General features: G+C 33.7%; 2 protein-coding genes across 4 annotated transcripts; both read left to right on the top strand.

The window, feature by feature from the left end:
- Positions 1–266: 266 nt before the first annotated feature.
- On the top strand, positions 267–11,487 carry FAAH (fatty acid amide hydrolase). 2 transcript variants are annotated; one of them, XM_022303237.2, is made up of 20 exons: positions 267–714; positions 840–949; positions 1,060–1,120; positions 1,550–1,740; positions 1,856–1,985; positions 2,094–2,171; positions 2,251–2,398; positions 2,891–3,003; positions 3,186–3,261; positions 4,218–4,289; positions 4,837–4,888; positions 5,440–5,520; positions 5,609–5,692; positions 5,868–5,971; positions 6,476–6,568; positions 6,797–6,865; positions 7,650–7,714; positions 8,770–8,831; positions 10,358–10,453; positions 11,146–11,487. In XM_022303237.2, the coding sequence occupies exons 1-20, from the start codon at positions 636–638 to the stop codon at positions 11,200–11,202; spliced, it is 1,821 nt and encodes a 606-aa protein (XP_022158929.1). In that variant the 5' UTR covers positions 267–635; the 3' UTR covers positions 11,203–11,487. The 2 variants fall into 2 exon arrangements, with proteins under 2 accessions (XP_022158929.1, XP_022158930.1); XM_022303238.2 differs by having other exon boundaries at positions 270–704.
- Positions 11,488–14,891: 3,404 nt separating this feature from the next.
- Positions 14,892–18,954, top strand: TBL12 (trichome birefringence-like protein (DUF828)). 2 transcript variants are annotated; one of them, XM_088123034.1, is made up of 5 exons: positions 15,339–15,532; positions 16,072–16,150; positions 16,293–16,430; positions 18,005–18,254; positions 18,336–18,954. In XM_088123034.1, exons 1-5 carry the CDS (start codon positions 15,487–15,489, stop codon positions 18,618–18,620), a joined length of 798 nt encoding a protein of 265 aa, XP_087979160.1. In that variant the 5' UTR covers positions 15,339–15,486; the 3' UTR covers positions 18,621–18,954. The 2 variants fall into 2 exon arrangements, with proteins under 2 accessions (XP_022158933.1, XP_087979160.1); XM_022303241.2 differs by lacking the exon at positions 16,072–16,150 and having other exon boundaries at positions 14,892–15,532.
- The last annotated feature ends 20 nt before the right edge of the window (positions 18,955–18,974 follow it).

The raw sequence follows: 18,974 nt of genomic DNA, 5'->3' as shown, positions 1-18,974 counted from the left end.
CCTTGATTTGTTAGATTGTTTTAATTTTTGAACACCTCTAAATAAGAATGAAAAAATTATGTGAATCCCATAACTTTACTCCCATTCATTCTATGAGAGAATGAAAAAATTCCTTCCTTCACTCCCATTCCCTTGAACATGGCCGTGGAGTAATTTGTTGGGCTCAATTTGGATTTAGTTACACTTGGATGAGCTTTCCAAGATTTAGCCAAAAAAGTGAAGTGGGGTTGAAGATCAGAACTCAAGAGTGAACAACTTTTTTGGAATTTTCCTGTTTATGAACAACATTTTTTGTATTTTCTCTCACTTCCCAAATCACAGAAAACTTCAAATTCAGTTCAATTCAATTCACTTCAACCAATGACTGGCCCAACCAATTCATTCGCATTCATGCTTTGACTTAGCGAGCAATTTGGGCGGCATTAAACCTGCTAGAGCCAGCCATATGATCCCTCGACGGCTCCATCTACTATTTTCAACTTCGAATTCGTCGCCTTCCAATTAACCCTTCAATCATCCGCCATTACCGTCTTTCCCAGACTCGCTTCCCAAATGCAGTGACTCTGCTCCGGTGATTTTGCGTCTTTTTCTGTCTTCCCCTTCGTTTTCCGGCGAAGTTTTCAAGCCCCCTTGAGATGGGTAAGAAGCGGGTCATGGTGCCGGTCGAGAAACTTGACTTATCGGCGGTCAAATATGAGAAAGAGGTGATCCAAGGTCATCTTCTAAATCCCATTTCCAGCTTTTTAATAGTTTGATTTATTTTTTGGACGAATTTCGATTCAGTGATCGAAATTGATAGGGGAGAAGTGGGGTGAAATTTGATTTTTATTTGGTGGCAGCTCCTCATCTGGCTGGGTTTCTCTTCAAGCTTTTCGTTGGGATTCTCGAAATTCCTGTTATCGGTTCTTTCGTAGTCTCCATATTGAAGAAGCAGAATAAAATAGTTGAGGTGTTTGACTGCTCATTTCTTTCTTTCTTGTCTTCTTTTTGTTTGATTGTTTTAGCTACTATTTGTGGCTAGAGATCATTGAAGTTTCTTTCTGCTTTTCCCATTGGCAGTTGCTGCTGAATACAGTAATACCAGAAGCACCCATGTTCAAGCCTGAATTTCCTCCTCAAGGTCATTTGTTTTTATTGATTCAGTGCTAGTTAGTTGCTTAGTCGTTCAGCTTATATATTAAACTTTATGCTATTATATCAGTATTTTTCTTGAGATGACCTGGTCATGATTATGAAGAAAACAACTTCTGATAGTGTAATAAATTTTGATTTAGTTTTCATCATCATATCTATACAAGAGGACATTTACATGAATTTACTGTTCCTTTGTTCCTTGCCATTTAAGATTGGATGTGAAATTCTGTCGCATGCATGGAAGGGGAGTTGAAATGGTGAAAATTTGTCATATACTGGGATAAAAATTGAAAAGTAGTTATAATTTAGCTAGGCATTTACATATGGTCAACCTTTTGAACAACCAAAAGGCATCCAAATAATGTGTATTATCGTCCCAGCTCTGAACTGCTCAATATCTATCATATGAATTTAGAAGAAGAGCCTGTTATATCCACCCTTGACGAAGATGGGAAACCCGAAGACCGAGTAGACATAGCTGTGCGGTGTCTTATGCATTATGATCCCACTTCCCATGTTAAGAGAGACCCGCCTTCACCATTCAGATACTGGAAAATTCGTGACTATGCTTATGCTTATCGGTCAAGGCTTGTGACCCCTTCCATGGTATTCCATAATTAGCTACTAGTTTCTTGAATTTTGTTGAGGTGTGGTTAACTCATTTCACCAACTGAACCAAACCAACTAAAGTTTTTCCATTATACTTATGACATTATAATAGGTTGCAGAACAAATAATTCCAGTTATACAGGAGTTCAATCACAAGGAACCACCAGCACCATTATTGATTTCTTTTGATCCCGAGGAAGTCATGAAGCAAGCTGCTGCTTCTACACAGAGGTTTGCAGAAGGTAATGGCTCATTTTTCTTATCCTTTCTGCACATTCTTTGCTATTTCTTGTGATAAGGGAAGGTTTAATATAAGTTGCAATAATCACCTATATGCTTTGGCTGTTCAGGAAACCCATTGTCTATCTTGGATGGGATATTCATAGCAATCAAGGATGATATAGACTGTTATCCTCATCCAACCAAAGGTTAACAATCTTGGGTAGAACTTAAGCCTAAGGCCTTCTGTGAAGAGTTGTAGATTAAGGTTTTCATTTTTGCTAACAGGTGCATCAACATGGATGCATGAGGTACGCTCCGTGGCGAAGGATGCAGATTCTGTTTCAAGGTTGCGTAGATGTGGTGTCATATTTGTAGGGAAAGCAAATATGCACGAGCTGGGTATGGGTACAACTGGAAATAATCCAAATTATGGGTATGTGCATTGCTTATGGACTTGAAACGTAAATTGATGTTTGAGATGCATTTAATGTCAGGCATAAGTAATGCTATATCACTTCAACTGAGAATAGATCTTGTTCAGTTATCTTTTAGGCCCTATTGATAGCTATTTGGTTTTTGAAAATTAAGCTTATAAACACTACTTTTACTTATACGTTTCTTAGGTTTTTTTATCTATTTTTTAAAAAACGTTATCTAATTTTAAGCCCAAATTTGGAGACTAAAAAAAATAGTTCTTAAAAGTTTGTTTTGTTTTTGAAGATTGGCTAAGAATTCAAATGTGTCCCTAAGAAAAGTGAAAAATATACCAAAGAAATTGTGAGGAAGCCAGCATAATTTTTAGAAATAGAAAACAAAAATTAAAATCGTTATCAAATGGGTCTAAGTATTGGAGGTTGCATTCTTGGTTGTATGATTGGAAATTGTCTTGAGTCTTTAATTATCATTTAGTGGTTTGGGATTGCAGAACAACAAGAAATCCGCATGCACCTGATAGGTATACAGGAGGATCATCCTCGGGTCCTGCAGCAATTGTTGCTTCTGGTCTTTGTTCTGCCGCACTTGGTACAGATGGGGGAGGTTGGGAAAATACTTACTAGGTTTTGTATTCTTCATTTTCTGTAGATTACCTTTTTATGTAGCACAATGTCCAAGGATATTTCATTCCACTGAAAAAGGTTTATTCTCTTCCAGCTAATAAAACTGGAAAGTCATTCATTGTGAGTTCAGAGTGAAAATTTTAAGATAATGTATAATTGCAGGTTCGGTTCGTATTCCTTCCTCTCTTTGTGGTGTTGTGGGCTTAAAAACAACGTATGGGCGGACAAGTATTAAAGGGTAAGCCCTTCAACTACTATATATTCAAGAAATATACTTCTATTCTACCTTCAAATTGCCTTTCCAATCAGACCAGGAATTTAGGTGCTTAAATATTTGATAGAATGACATAGTGGACGCCAGGAGATGTACTGGTATATCATAATAGGAATTCTGGAATTCCTTTCTGACTTCTTTGCATTTCACAAATTCTTACCTGGTCTCTTTGTTTTCCTGAGTCCAATTGTGCAATTGACATTCATCAGATCTACCGAATTTGGTACCTCTAAATGTTAGTTTGCAATGTTCCATTCCAGGCCATGCTATGCCGATGAAATGAATTTGATACCTTTTCATGTTGGAATTAAAAAATTATAGTTCTTAATTTAATCTACGTTGTGATTTTATTGAATTGATCTATGCGCTTCAAAGGTGAAAATTCTCCTGAAGTTAAGGAAGGGAACAGCAGAAAGAACTTCATCCTGATCCTTTTCATCTAATTGCCTAGGCTTAACTAATATCTTGTTCTACTTTTGACTGTAATGTACAGAAACACGAATGTTGCATTCATGAGTATTACCGTTCTATCCTCAAAACTTATGACATGTATAACTAGGATCTGGCAAGATGTAAGATGAAATGAACTTTACCAAATGAAGTGCAAGACAAATATAGTACACGAAGTCTGACTTTATACAGTACACAATCACATAGGATCTGGCACGAAGTCTAACTAAAATTTTAGTTGGTTTGGATCTTCCATAGTATTTTCTTGCAATACATTTTGAAAAGTAGTTTTTAATAACATGTTTTTGTTTAAAAAGTTTTGTTAAGAATTAAGCTTAATTTTTAAGAATGAAAAAGTAAAAACAAAATTGTTATCGAACATGGCCTTAATTACTTAGAGTATGATCTATGTACTCATTCTACTCTCATGGAAAAATAACGAATCTCAATGCTGAACTTTTCCATTGCAGTTCACTATGTGATTGTGGGACTGTCGAGATTATTGGACCAATAGCGTCATCAGTGGAAGATATCATGCTAGTGTAAGTGATTTGTATTGGGCGTCACCATATGTTGTACCGCATCGGTCTAAGCATCCTCATGCCATAGGTGACATTCTGATCACATTGCATTACTTAACAATTATAATAAGATGGGGTTGGCAAAGGCTTGAGGTCTCTTAGTCATGCTGGCTTAGAGGTCTCAAGCTCAAACCTTCCGATAAGCTTAATACCAAAAACTCTTGATGTCTCCTGGATTTAGGCCTTGGGATGGACGTTAGTGCCCCTGGATATAGGGGAGCAAAGTTCTGACTCCCAGTTACAAAAAAAAATAATGATAATAAGAGAGACGAAACTAAATAAATGCCATGGCAGATTGTATTTAACCTTCAATGGCTAACTGTATGACATATTTATTCGGTCACTGTTGTGATTACTTTCTTGAATAGCTGGTGCTGCTAATCAAACAAAATCATACACGAATCTTTAGATTTTGAACTATATGCTGACCATTGTTATTATTTAGTAACATACTAACATGTTGACTTAGAGCACTGGTTACAGTCTTCCCCTATATGTCTCTTATCAGGTATGCAGCAATATTGGGTTCCACTCCTGAGGATAAAATCAGCTTGAAACCAGTAAGAATTATAACCCAGTGAATAAATAAAGATAGAAACTTGAAACCAGCAAAGGTCTTTGGTTCTGTTTTTTTTTTTTTTCCTCTTCAAGGAAACAATACTTTTCAGTGATAAAATAAAAAATGTACAAAAAGCTACTCGGAGATAAGAAAAACTTAACCCAGAAAAAACTAAAAAAAATAGTAGTTATGGACCTGTATATGAATATGTATAGAACAGCTCATCTTTACCCAGACCCTTATTGTCGAACTTCAAAACTATATCCCATAGGGTGACCCTGGTGGTTAAGGCTTGTAGCATCTGGATGGGTTCTCTCCAAGGTTTTGGGTTTAAACCTCCACTATAATGTTATTAAAACCCGTCTTCCCCAGGATTTATTAGGACGAGCCATAAGTGTTAAGCAAGGAGTGGGGTCTCCAATTCTCCAATTATGCATCTGGATGAGTAACAATTGGGCTGTTATTGTTTCTACTGATGAACTGTTGATTAAGATAAATATTTTTCTTTCTTATATCAATTTACAACTAAATCATTGCTATGCACATTTCTAGGCTCCACCTTGCTTGCCGATTTTATCTTCACATGATAATTTGAATGTTTTGGGGTCACTACGACTGGGAAAATACTCACCGGTAACTTATTCTCTTGTGATCCGCTTGGTTATTTTTTTTATCATTATATGTATCAAATGTTCTATTGAGCATAAAACTCCTCTGGCAGTGGTTTAACGACGTCTATTCAACCGATATCTCTGAAAAGAGTGAGGACATTCTTGAAAATTTGACAAAATCCCATGGTTGTAAAGTAAGTTCACTGTCGCTGTTCCTTTCCTATCGTTCATTGTCATAATCTAATTAAAAAATGGCTTTCTGAATCTTAGCTCTATAAAGTATGCTGAGAGCAACGTCTTGTTTTTTCATCTAATGCATGTACTCATTATGCTGACACATTTTGTATGCTTTATATTGAAACGTGCAAGATTATAGAAGTTGTCGTGCCTGAGCTGCTTGAAATGCGCACTGCCCATCTTGTTTCGATTGGTTCTGAATTTCTTGCTTCAGTGAATCCTGATTGTGAGGATGGGTATGTTACTTTGGCGTTTTGAAACTGGCACTGGAAGATTTATCACATTTCCTCCATATTAAGACAATCTGGTACTCTTTTAGGTTTTTGTCCCTGGAAAGAAGTTCCCAAATTTGAAAGAATTCCTATTAAAGAGATTGAAATTTTCACAACAATGAACTTTAAACTTTTGTTTCTCAACGAAAAAGAATTTAAGTTTCAAAAAATTTGATTTCCTTTTAGGAAGAGTCTAATTTTCAGACAAGGCTCTTATTTCGGTGATTATTTAGGCAACATGTATGCTTAAGACTTTTTTTCGCTACAGCTTTCTACAGCAAAAACCAGTAAAGAGACCTATTAAAACTTCACTGTTATTTGTATGGAGGACCAACCTTATAATTATGCCTGCCACACTAAACACTTTTTCCTTGTTTAGCTATCTGAAGTGTATGGGGGACTTTTTTTCTGATAAAGATCATATACAAAGTTTAATTTCCTTATGATGTGAATTTCTATTTTCTTCAGAAAAGGTAAAAGATTGACCTATGACAGTCGTACTAGTTCGGCACTATTTCGGTCATTTACTGCATCAGATTATGTGGCTGCCCAGTGTCTCAGGTGAGATAGACTAGTGACCAGAAAACCATCCATAAAAGATTTTTCTCAAATCATTAGACTTTATTGTTTATTTTGTTCCATTAGTTTCATATAGATATTGGTAAACATCTTTGTATCTTCGAAATTTAGTTAGTTTTTTTGTGTGTAAGAATGTTTATCTCAATGATCTGCTCCCTTCTAATTCTCTCCCCCACAAAATGTGGATTATGAAGATATATTTTGTTTCAGGCGAAGAATAATGCATCATCACATGGAAATTTTCAAGCAGGTTGATGTAATCGTGACCCCGACAACTGGGTATGTTTTTTAGTACACTCCTGTCAGTGGACTGAGTCTGTTTTAATGCACTTGATCGTGTAGAGTTCTGTCGTCACTCTTTAGATAGTAGATACAAAGAGACTTCTCATTGATATACAAAATATAGGAAAGAATCGAAAGATGGATCATAATCAAAAACGAAAAAGAACATGAATTCTGTTATTACAATTTTTTTTTTTAATAAAATTCTGTTATTACATTGATATCATGTTATGAAAATTTTGTAACCAATCCATTGAACAAAAGAATCAGTATACGTCATTTATTATTATAATGTTATGAGTATTACCGGGAATATATTAGGGATGTTATTAGGATTCTAGTAGTGGCATAATAGTAATTACTTGGTAATCTGTGAGGGTGGGTTATAAATAGAAGAAGTCAGGGAGATGGGAGGTGGACATGGTAACTTGGTCTGTATAGAATACAGAGGATATACATAAAATTATCATGCAAGGAAGTATGAGCAAGCATACCAAATAATCTCAGATGTATAATATCTAACACGTATTGACATGGATGCAATTTCATACGTCCCGATTTTTGGGGATCTACTGCTTCTGATCTTTCAAATCAAATGTCCATGTTCTTTAGAATCTCTATATCTGTTGAAAATTTGAGTTACTAATCAGACCACATTCTGTTCTATGTAGAAAGATATCAAACAATAATTTATCTCCCTTTGCTAGCAATAATTGCCACTCTAGACTTGCTTGTGAGTTACATTTTCTGTATCTAAATTATGCTCCTTTAATTATAACAGCATGACTGCACCACTTATACCTGCTGATGCTCATAAATATGGCGAGACGGATATGCCGGTTACAGGTTTGTGATCATTCTACAAATTATGGTTTAAGTGTTCTCTGTTTATAAGTTTATGAGTTTGAAAAACAATTGTTACTATCTTAGTCTGATATGATTTTTTTTTAAATGAAAAACCCAAAAAGAAAATGTTCTCAAACAAGCCTTCTATTTTTGGAAAACATGGCACCTAATGAACTTTTTTAGCGTATATTTATGTGTGTGTGTATATATATACACTTTGAATTCATTCTCTATAGTCCACAATATCTTCACAAGGTTAATGCCGAACTTTAAGGGGTCGTTTGGTGTGTTTATGCTACCCATTTCCTAATTTTTGTTTCCAACTTGTTTGAAATATGAGCATTTGCCAACTGCTACAGTTTCTTGTTTCTCATTTTTAAGAAATGTTATTTTGGAAAACAACAAAATGGGTTTCTAATATTTATAAAATGCATAATAAAGTATTTATAAAAAGAATATACAACATAAAATTTCTAATATTTTATTTTAAAATATTAATTTCGATGTGAAACTCTTATTTTTAAATTTAATATTTGAGAGAACAAAGAAGCAATAAATAGTTACCAAAATACATTTCTATTTTTTTCAATGAAAAATAAAGGATAAGAAACAAGAAACGGTTACCAAACACAATTTATTTTTCTTTCTTAAAAAAAGAGGAAACAAAAAACAAGAAATAGGAAATTAGAAACAATAAATAAGAATGATACAAAACGAGCCATAAACAACTTAAGCCACTAAAAAGGAGTAATTGTTTGAGCCAACAATCAGGATGAATTCTGTTACTTTTGCAATATTTGATTAGTATACAACCAATTCTTTTGGTTTCTGTATTTCTTAGAAATTTTAATTCAGTCTCCCTTTGTTTCAAGTAGGGTATGTTTATTGCCTTTCCCTAGTAATGAGTCTACAGGCCCTGGTAGTTGGTTGTACAAACAGTTTTGGTTAATGACGAGGCAGAAAATAGCATTCCTTACCTGAAGCAGCCACATATCTATATCTATATCTGTATATACTTCCACTCATAACAAGTTTCAGGGCATGATTGATGTTAGGTTATCTCATGCGGTTTATTATTGCGGCCAATCTTATTGGACTCCCTGCCATTTCAGTCCCGGTGAGTCCTCCCCTCCCTCAAATTTAGTATCAGTAAGTTTTTCTGTTGTAGTGTAGGTGTTGAGATTTCCTAAAATGAGAGTGAGAATTTATCAGAAGTGCAGCATGCCATCATACTATTGAAAAGGCATCCATTTTTAAATGAATCTTTAGCAATATCAAAAGAGGAGCCAAAAAAAAGCCTTAGTGGTTCTCAAAGAGTGATTCCTTTGCACCTACTTATTTTAATGAAACTCTGATAGACTCCCAATGACAGAAAAATGTATAGCCGAAAGAGAGGTAAGGGAGTACGTGAGTGATATAATTCTGATTTATTACTATTTAGGTGTGGGATCGGTTGTGGGGGACGGGGGACCTGGAGCATATTAGTTAGTTATGGTAAGTAAGATGTAGGGAGGAAGATAGAATCTAGTAGGGTGCACATCGGTCAGTTGAGGTCGGTTTTTGGCTAACCGACGAGTCAATTATCGTCGATCAGAGCTCGATGGTTTTATAAGGCTCTACAACATAACCGAATACACTGGTAGTCGATCGGTTTTGGATGAAACTGATGCAAGGTTAAGCTTTTGGCGAGATAGATAGAAAAAACCTTGTGAGACAGAGAGAAAAGGGAAGCTTAACCTTGAACAAGGTCTTCCTCTCAAAATGAAATAATATTAAATAATGAAAAGGAAGAAAAAGACGAAATGACAGAGGAGAGGGGGGAGAAGAGAGAAAGGGAGATAAATAGAGAGAATGGAAGAAGGGAAGGGAGAGAAGATAAGTGACTGAGAGGAGAGAAAGGGAGAAGGAAAGAAGAAATGAGGGGAGAGGAAAATAGAAAAAATAGAAAAGTAACCTTTTTCTTTAGTTTAGTGTACTACCGCTGGTTTTCTCAAGGAAGTTTTGCAGCTGCAGTGCATTTAATGCAAATCTGCAGTAATTTTTTATTTTTTTTATAAATAAGCTTAAAGGATGGTCAATTCAGTTGGAAACCACTTTTTCGACTAGGGGTGTGTTCGGGAGTAATGATAGAATTAGTGATTTTGGAAAAAAGAGATTTAAGTATGATTTATCAAAATCACCATCCAAGTGATACCTTAAAAATCAATTTTTAATTTGCTAAACATGATCAATGAAAATGGAAGTGATTTTGACAGCAGCAAAAGTGATTTTGACAGTGTTAAAATCACTCCCAAACAACTGTCAAAATCACTCCCAAACCGATCCTAGATTGGCCGATTGATTAGTTGGTTTTGAGTTTTACAAAACCAACATTGACCAAACTGTTCATCAGTCCAGTCGACCGACTAGGTTCAATTAGTTTTGGTCAGGCAGATCGATTTTTCAAATTTTTTTGTTTGCCCGATATTCTTTTTTGAGTAATTTTCTTTGTACTTGCTCTCAAATGAGGTTAGGAGAGGTGTAACTCTCCTGGCTTGTACCCCTTTGATGCATAAATAAACTGTGTTGATAATGAGTTTAATTTCCTTTCCTATATCTGCCATTGTCATTTTTCTTGTTTGGGTCAATTTGTTCATCTTTCAGATTGGTTACGATAAACAAGGCCTCCCAATAGGCCTTCAACTGATCGGCCGTCCATGGGGTGAAGCTACAATATTACGTTTGGCTTCTGCAATTGAGGTACAACGTTTTCATTTCTTGCTCATTTTCTGTTTCCTGTTTCCTGTTTTCTATTAAAGAAAAATAAAAAAAAATGTCTGGTATATTTTTTTTTGGTCGCTATCGTTTGGTTTAGTTCCAATCTTGTCCATGTAATTTTAAAGTTTCAATTGGGTTCTATAATTTTGTTAAATTCACGCATCATTTATAAACCATTTTTTACCTACCTTAGAACCCATGTATTTTCCTAGACCTTAATATAGTGAATAAAAAAAATACACCAATTCATTTCCATGTAGATAGGTATCATATATTCTTTGTGGTAGTTGCTTGTAATGGTAAAGACGAACTATAGAGACCATATCAAAATTTTTAGAAGTACAGAAACCAATCGAGTTTAAGTCAGACAACATTAGCTTAGCTCAGCGGTAATTGACATATGTCTCTAATCAAGAAATTATGAGTTCGAATTCTCCACCCCACTGATGTACTTAAGAGTCTAAGCCAAAATTATAGGGACCAAATCGAAACTTTTAAAACGACCGGAGATAAATTGAAACAAAACTCAAGTTATAGGAGCTAAATTGATAATTTAACTTCATTTTTTTTAAGGGAAGAGGAAACGAAGAATAGAAATGTTACCAAATAATCCTCAAGTAACCATTTATATTATATTCCCTTTTTGGCAACTAATAATCTTGTGGTTTTCCCAGGAATTGTGTGGAAGTCCAAAGAGGCCAATGTCATTTTATGATGTTTTGAAAAGTTGAAAACTGACCCATCGATGCAACTTCAATGGCTTCAACCTCTGTAATCGATCGATTGAAAACTTCAATGATCGGGAAAGAAAAGTAATAAAATGTTCTTCGCGATGTAACAATGAACATTTGAATTGTAGTTTCCATTTTGGTTCTCTCTATCTTGAGATTGGAGAATGTACACAACACAGGTGATTCTGTGAAAAACCTTCCATCCATCAGCCTCTAAGAACATTGAGAGAGCTAAGAATGTGATTATTTGCCTATATAATAGGAAATCCTTCAATATTTGAGTTAGTTTTCATTTCAGTCTTATGCTTTAATCTTGCTGTAATTTCAGTTTCTGTTTATTTAGTTTGTAATTTTACCATGTACGTTTAGCTTTTGTCCATTAATAACTTTTGTACTTTCAAAACGTTCATTTTTATCTATTTTTTATTATAATTTCAATACGATATTATATTCAATAAACTTATTGAAATATAGTTATCGATTAGCCGATTTCACTAGGTATATAAAATTTGTGTTAATTTTTTTTATTTGGGATTAAACAAAATCTAATCTAACAAGTTATTTGTAGAGGTACTTAAAAAATAATAGCAAAATCTAGGAAAATACTAGGAGACTACCTAATGTTACTCGTTAGATTTCACATTTCTACGTTAGTTAAGACAAAATGTTACATTATGGATTTCATTTATGACATTTGATTAATGGTTTAGTAGTCTTTTCAAACTTGAATAAGATAAGACGAAAGTTTTTTTTTTTTTTTTTTAAGTAGGGACCAGGGAGTAATGTAGATATCAAAATGAATAATAGCAGGAGTTTTTTCTCTTTAAATTATATTTAAAAAATACTCCTTTAGAACGTAACATTATGTTCCACCTCTATCAACAGAAGCTTAACTTAGTTCATGGGCTGACACTTGTTCCCAACAAAGATTATGAATTCGAATCTCTCACCTCGTTGTAACACTAAAAAATACATGTACCACCTCTAAAAAAAATGTAGGGTAAAATACACTTTTAGTTTGAAGATAAGTTTATATGTTTCAAAAACTGTCCCTAACATTTAAAAAATGGTCCTTGAACACATTTGATCGTTAGTTTGACTAACATAAATATGATGTGACAGTTTAACTTTCATACTCATTCCATTTGAAAGTTGTCACATATAGAGTATCTTTATTATTATAAGAAATAAAATATATTTTTTTACGTGGATCCACATATTTTTGCTCCACATATTTTATTTTTCTCTCTCGTAATTTCATGTTACATTCTCTCTTATTTGTTACTCTTGTAAGTGATTATTTATTTTATTTATTTCTTATTTACATCTTTCACTTCTCCCATTCTCAACTTTTATTTGTTAATTTTTCTCTCTTTATTTTGTTTCCTTTTTTCCTCTTTCATTGTTTTTTTCTTTTTTTTAGTACAATATATGTATGCATTCAAATTTATGACTTTTTTATCGGGATATATATTTTAACCAGTTAAGTTATGTTAAGTTTATATTTGGTAGATTTACTTTCTTTTCTTGATGTAACTATTATTTCACTTTCTTCTATTTCTTCAAACCAATAAAATTTGTATTTGAGTAGTTTTATATATTATTTTCTATTGTCATTTGTAGATTTCTAAAATAAGAAAGAATGTTTGTTTATTTTATTTTGATATTTTCGTTTTGTTTGTAATTTTATTTTCAAATAGTTAAATAATTGTTTTGTATCATTTAATCAAATATTATAATTAGATTTTATTTGTTGCCTATTTTAATACGTTGTTTTTTATCTGTAATTTTTTTTAAATAGAAACAAAAATTTAAAAAGTAGATGCTTAACAATACTTAAAAAGTAAAACGTATTTTATTTGTTACTTATTTTGTTATCCAACTTTTTTTAATATACATATATATATATATATATATATATATATATATATATCGAATAATAAAACATGATCAATTAATTTACATATATTAAAAATATGTCGGAACTTATTAGAAAATTCAATTTTATTGAATTATAGCCATTTATTTGAAACAAAATTTTTAGATAAACTAAAGTTGAACAATATTTTGAGTAAATGACGACAACAAAAAAAAAGTGTATTTATAATCAAATAATAAAATTCATAAAAATGATGAATTTAAAAAATGAAAAAAATTAAACATAACATACTTGGAGATCTATTTCTTCACGTGGGATGAATACATTAAAATATTTTATGTATTCAAGAAAAAATGAAAAAGATATAAAATGATTAGAATAAAATAGATAAAAAAAATACAGAACCAAAAAAATTAAAAATAGATTGAAAAGTCATACATAATTTAAATGATGAGTACAAATAGTTGAAGTTTAAACATTCTATAAGAAAAATTAAAAATTTAAGTTTGAAGGGAAAAAATTAAGGAAATGAAAATCGAGAATAAGAGAAGCAATCGAAGATGTAAATAACAATGAAATGAGAAATAGATTAAAAATAAATAATCACGTATAAGAGTAATAAATAGGAGAGAGAATGTAGAGAAAATAAAATACATGGAGTAAATATTGCTTTAAATATGTGGGCTCCATATAAAATATATCTATTTTTTATTTTTTATAATAATAAATATACTTAACAACTTTTAAATAGAAGGAGTATTGAGAGTTCTCCGGACTAGAAATTTTTTTGAGAGGGGATGTCACCTCATCGTCTAATCATCAAAAAAGTATATTATATTAAAATTTTTGCCAAATCGGCTAAATATAATCACCAACTTAAACCGCCACATCATATTTATGTTAGTCAACTAACGGTCAAATGTGTTCAATGACGATTTAGAACCATCTTCTAAATGTTGAAGACTAAAGTGTCAGTTTTTAAAATCTATAGAACAAATAGAAATCGTATCTTAAAATTCAGAGAATAAAAATATATTTTACCAAAAAATGTAACTTTCTACCCATCTCCTCTCAAAAGTTTGTCCATTTTCAAATGTTGTATTAAAAATAAATTAAAAGAAAATAAACTAAACTAAACGGTCAAAAAGTAAAACCTATCCCCTTCTGTCAATATCGCTTAAAAAGGAAGAAAAAAAACCATTTTTGCAACAACGAAAAGGAAATAAATATATAATATTAAAGAAAAAAGGAAATAAATATTATATATATATATATTTTTAGTAAGGAAATAAAGAAACTGAATAATGTTACAGCTGGATTTTTTTTAAATAATGCTTTTTAAAAAACAAATTACACAAATAATGTAGGTTTGAAAGTATTTTCAAAAGTAGGATAGTGAAATCGCATCAAATCCGATTTCAGGTAAATCTCATTTAATGACTGCGATTTTAGAAAAAATAGTAGTTTGCACGCCAAAATCGCATTTGCTGCGAGTTATATATGCTATATATATAATATTTTGTCAATTTATTAAAGGATAAGAATTGTTCAGCAGTGGTCACAATGTTCATTCTTAACCCTCCCATCACAGGTTCAAATCCCTACTTTTAACTATCACCTAACTTATTTTTATCAATTTGAATATATAACTTAATTTTGTAATTTTTTATCTATCACCTAACTTATTTTTATCAATTTGAATATATAACTTAATTTTGTAATTTTTTATTTATACTACATTTATTCTGTTATTACTTCTAAATCTACGTTATTTTTGTAATTTATTTTTTAAATTACATTATTCTTGAATTTTCTCCGTTACAGCTCTCCACTGCTGATTTCCCAAATTCATAACTTGCCGCAAGGAACCAGTGATTCAGTTTTCTCTTCAATCCGCCGCCATAGATGAAGCTCTGCAATGCATCGTAAGCTCATCCGCCTCCTCTTCCCATGGCTAATCCTCCTTGCCCTCTTCATCCTCTTTTTCTACTCCGCAACTGTGTCTTTCCACGCCCCCATTTCGCCATCTCCACAGAGAAAAAAGATTTCTGCGCCAGCCACTTGCAATCTCTTCAGGGGCCGCTGGAATCGGGACCCCAATCGCAGACCCATATACGATGAGACATGCCCATTTCATAGAAACGCCTGGAATTGCTTGAGGAACCAGAGAGACAATATGGGTACCATCAATTCGTGGAAATGGGTGCCCCGGAACTGCGATTTGCCGCAGATTGATCCGTTCCGGTTTCTGGATCTGATGAGAAACAGGAATTTTGGGTTTGTTGGTGATTCCTTGAATGAGAATTTCTTGACTTCCTTTTTGTGTAGTCTTAGAGCGGCTGATTTGGGTGCCAAGAAGTGGAAGAGGAAAGGGGCTTGGAAGGGTGCTTATTTTCCAAAGTTCAATGTCACAGTCGCCTACCACCGTGCGGTGTTGCTCGCCAAATACAAGTATGATCTGTAGCTTTTTTGCTAATTTTGCAATTTCACATTTCCAACTAATTATAGAAAGTGGTTATTCATGGTTAGAATTTTTAGATTTCTTTTTCTTTTTCTTTTTCTTTTGTGTGTACTAAGTTAGCTAAACGATTGAAACTCCAGAATCAAGGTTTATAATTTAGCAACCATGAATTACTAAATTCTTTATCATGACTTTGTTAGAGGATCTTTCGTTCAAACTTCTTTACAAATTTTGGAAGTGTGTTGAATCCATCTAATGATGTTTCTTCAATTCTTCGAGGCACGCATTTTCAGAAATGTGGAGACTTTTGAGGTTGTAGAGTAGAAATGTCAGATCTGATGGTTTTCCCCCTTATTTTGCTGGTTTGTGGACTGCAGTGTAGATGGAGAGTTATTTTTGTAACGTTTAATCATTTTAGTTTAAGCGGATACGATAGCTTATACTCTTCAGCACTATTTATACTATATGTTTGTTTTTATTAATCAAACTAATATGTTTCTGATAAAGAAAATTGTTGCATCAATACCAGGCAGAGTATATTATAGCTCCAATATCATGTCTGTGACATTTATTTTGGAGCTATCTAGACCATGTCTGAGTTTCCATAGGTACATATTGTTATACATCTTTAACAAAAGTTTTATTTCAATCAGGTGTAGGTGCAGCATGCATGTATCTTTTGTTTCATTTCCTTCCTTCCCTATGAATGGTCAAATTTGTCCTTATGTTCTTGTAACTGATTGAACAAAGGTGGCAGCCGAAGTATTCATCATCAGACAATCAAAGTCAATTGGAAGGAGTGCACCGTGTGGATGTTGATATTCCTGCAGATGATTGGGCTAACATCGCCAACTTCTACGATGTTCTTGTATTTAACACTGGCCATTGGTAATCCTTTTTTCTCTTTCTTTTCTTTTTCCCTTCTTTAGCAATATGACGGTTAATCAACCAATCCTTGCAATGCCCTTGATGTAATGCTGATATCTGTTAGATACTAAGTAGCCTATATGAGGGACTAGTGAGTGAGCTTTTCAGAAGGTATTGGTAAAGTGGTCTATTAGTTGGGGGTTGGAGGGAGGTAGGGATGGTGATAGAAGGGTAGCATTTTATTGTGGGGACTTTTATGGCTCAAGGGAGGGAATCAAGTTGCTTGAAATACCTACATCAGTACCATTTTATTTGTATTCCCTCATTCTTTTGGCTATTTAATATAATTAGGTAAGTTGGATATCCCGGGTATAAGTTAGAGGGAAATTAAGGGTTGAGATAAACATCGATACTGATGTAAATTCAACTAGACTTTGATATTCAGTATGTTAATGCTGTTGTTTAGTTTCTGAGATCCTTCCAGTTGGTAGACTTGAAGTTTAAAATGTTATCTCCAAGATACAAGCACCCAGTGCGTGATGACTACGATATTCTTTCTCATGAAGAGAGAGATTGTGATGGTTTTTTATTATTTAAATAGGTCAACATTCCATTCCCCATTTGAAATATTAGGTTGTTTTCATGGAAAAATATTTGGAACTCAGAAAGGATGGCCAAAGAAGTAGGAGTGTTGTTATCTTAAATTTTAGTAATACGACAAACATCCCCCCGGGGTGACCCATATGCATTTTGCCTCATATGTTTGGAAGTTGATTGATTTCTGCAAGAGAGACCTTTTGGAGGATCTTGGGGTGTACTCTTATTTGGGCCATTTGGTTAGAAAGAAATAGGCGAACATTCGAGAATAGTTTTCCACTAAGCAATAGATTTTTGATAAAAATTACTCTCTAAGACTTCCTAATTATTCTTCTTATGATGTTCAAGTCGATTGAGAGTCTTTTGTAACTCCTTGGCCTGATTAAGACAATCTCCTCTTCCTGCCTTTTTGTAGTTTCCTTGCTAGACCTTTCTCACTTCAAAATCTCACCGAAGTTTGTAAATGGAGCACTGTTGTTCGAAACTTGAGCTCTATGCTAGGTGTGAATTTAGATTAATCAAGATCTTATTCTTGCTAGTCATTCTTTGAACATTTCATGAAGTGTTAGAGGCCTATCCTGTGTGGTTTTGGAAAGCCAAGACTCTCAAGAAGATTGATGTGCTGTGTGATTTCTGAAAATTGGTTTTAGAAAATAAATTTTCTTACTAGTTTTTCATGACTCTTTTCAGTTGTTCGTAATTTTATTTATTTATATTTTAAGAAGAAACCGAACTTTTACGGAGAACGGAAGAATGGATAAACAAAGAGCCACATAGAGAGCCATGACATACTTTAGTGGCGTGTCCTCTGGTAACTCATCGTTGGCAAATGTTTAATGTTACATAAGTATATCTAATAAGCTTGTCATGCCATCTAAAGTAACACTTTCGACATTATTTCTTATTGTGTATGCTTGTTTTTTCGTAATATTTCGAATGTGAATGCTTTGAAGATTTGGCAAATCATCTTTGGAAGTTACTTATCCATTTTTTATCAGGTGGGGTTATGATAAATTTCCAAAAGAGACACCTCTAGTCTTTTATCGTGCTGGTCGACCGATACTTCCAGCTCTGGAGATGATGGATGGACTTCAACTTGTTCTTAAACTTATGGCCTCCTACATACAAAATGAAATTCCTGGCAAGACCCTTAAGTTCTGGCGTCTACAATCTCCTAGACATTTTTATGGTGGTGAATGGAATCAAAACGGCAGCTGCTTGTTCAATGAACCTCTTGAAGAATCCCAGGTGAGAGCAACCTTTGCTTTGCATTTCCCTCTACCAACTTTCCTCTTCCACAAGGTGATTTAAGTAAAAATACCTGGACAGCTAGACATTTGGTTTGATCCAAGCAACAACGGGGTGAATAGAGAAGCCAGAACAGTAAATCGTCTCATCGATGAGGCGATACGTGGCACAGATATTGAGGTTCTTGATCTGACTCACTTGAGTGAGTTCAGAGCAGATGCCCATCCAGCAGTTTGGTTGGGAAGAAAAGATGCAGTTGCAGTTTGGGGCCAGGACTGCATGCACTGGTGCTTACCAGGAGTACCAGATACATGGGTCGATATTTTGTCCGAACTCATCAGTTATCACTTGAAGACAGGTAAATGACGATTCATTTTCAAGTTCAAGATGTTCATAGGTTCCCCACGACGACCCTCGGCATCATATTCTCTTCCAGATCTCGAAAAACGACGACAGGGATGCAGAGCTAGTCCAGCAATGGTTCAGTTTGATGAGAGCCATTTTGATGGAAAAGTAATCTGATCGTGATGTGTTCCAACAAAGTACAATGAAAAGATGAGCTTCTTTTCTTCCATTTTTTTGCCTCTTACAAAATGATTCTTACCAGATTACAGGTAATATTGGCGTTGTAATATCTTTCTTAATTGTTACAAATCAACAGTTATACGCCCTTATCACATAGTTCACCATTTTGTGGATATCTATTCAGAATTTTTAACA

This window comes from Momordica charantia, assembly GCF_013281855.1.
Source record: "Momordica charantia cultivar OHB3-1 chromosome 4 unlocalized genomic scaffold, Mcharantia_2.0 BLBB01000004.1, whole genome shotgun sequence".
NCBI classification, from domain to species: domain Eukaryota; kingdom Viridiplantae; phylum Streptophyta; class Magnoliopsida; order Cucurbitales; family Cucurbitaceae; genus Momordica; species Momordica charantia.
The sequence above is the reverse complement of the archived record's forward strand: the minus strand, read 5'-3'. Positions and strand labels throughout refer to the sequence as shown.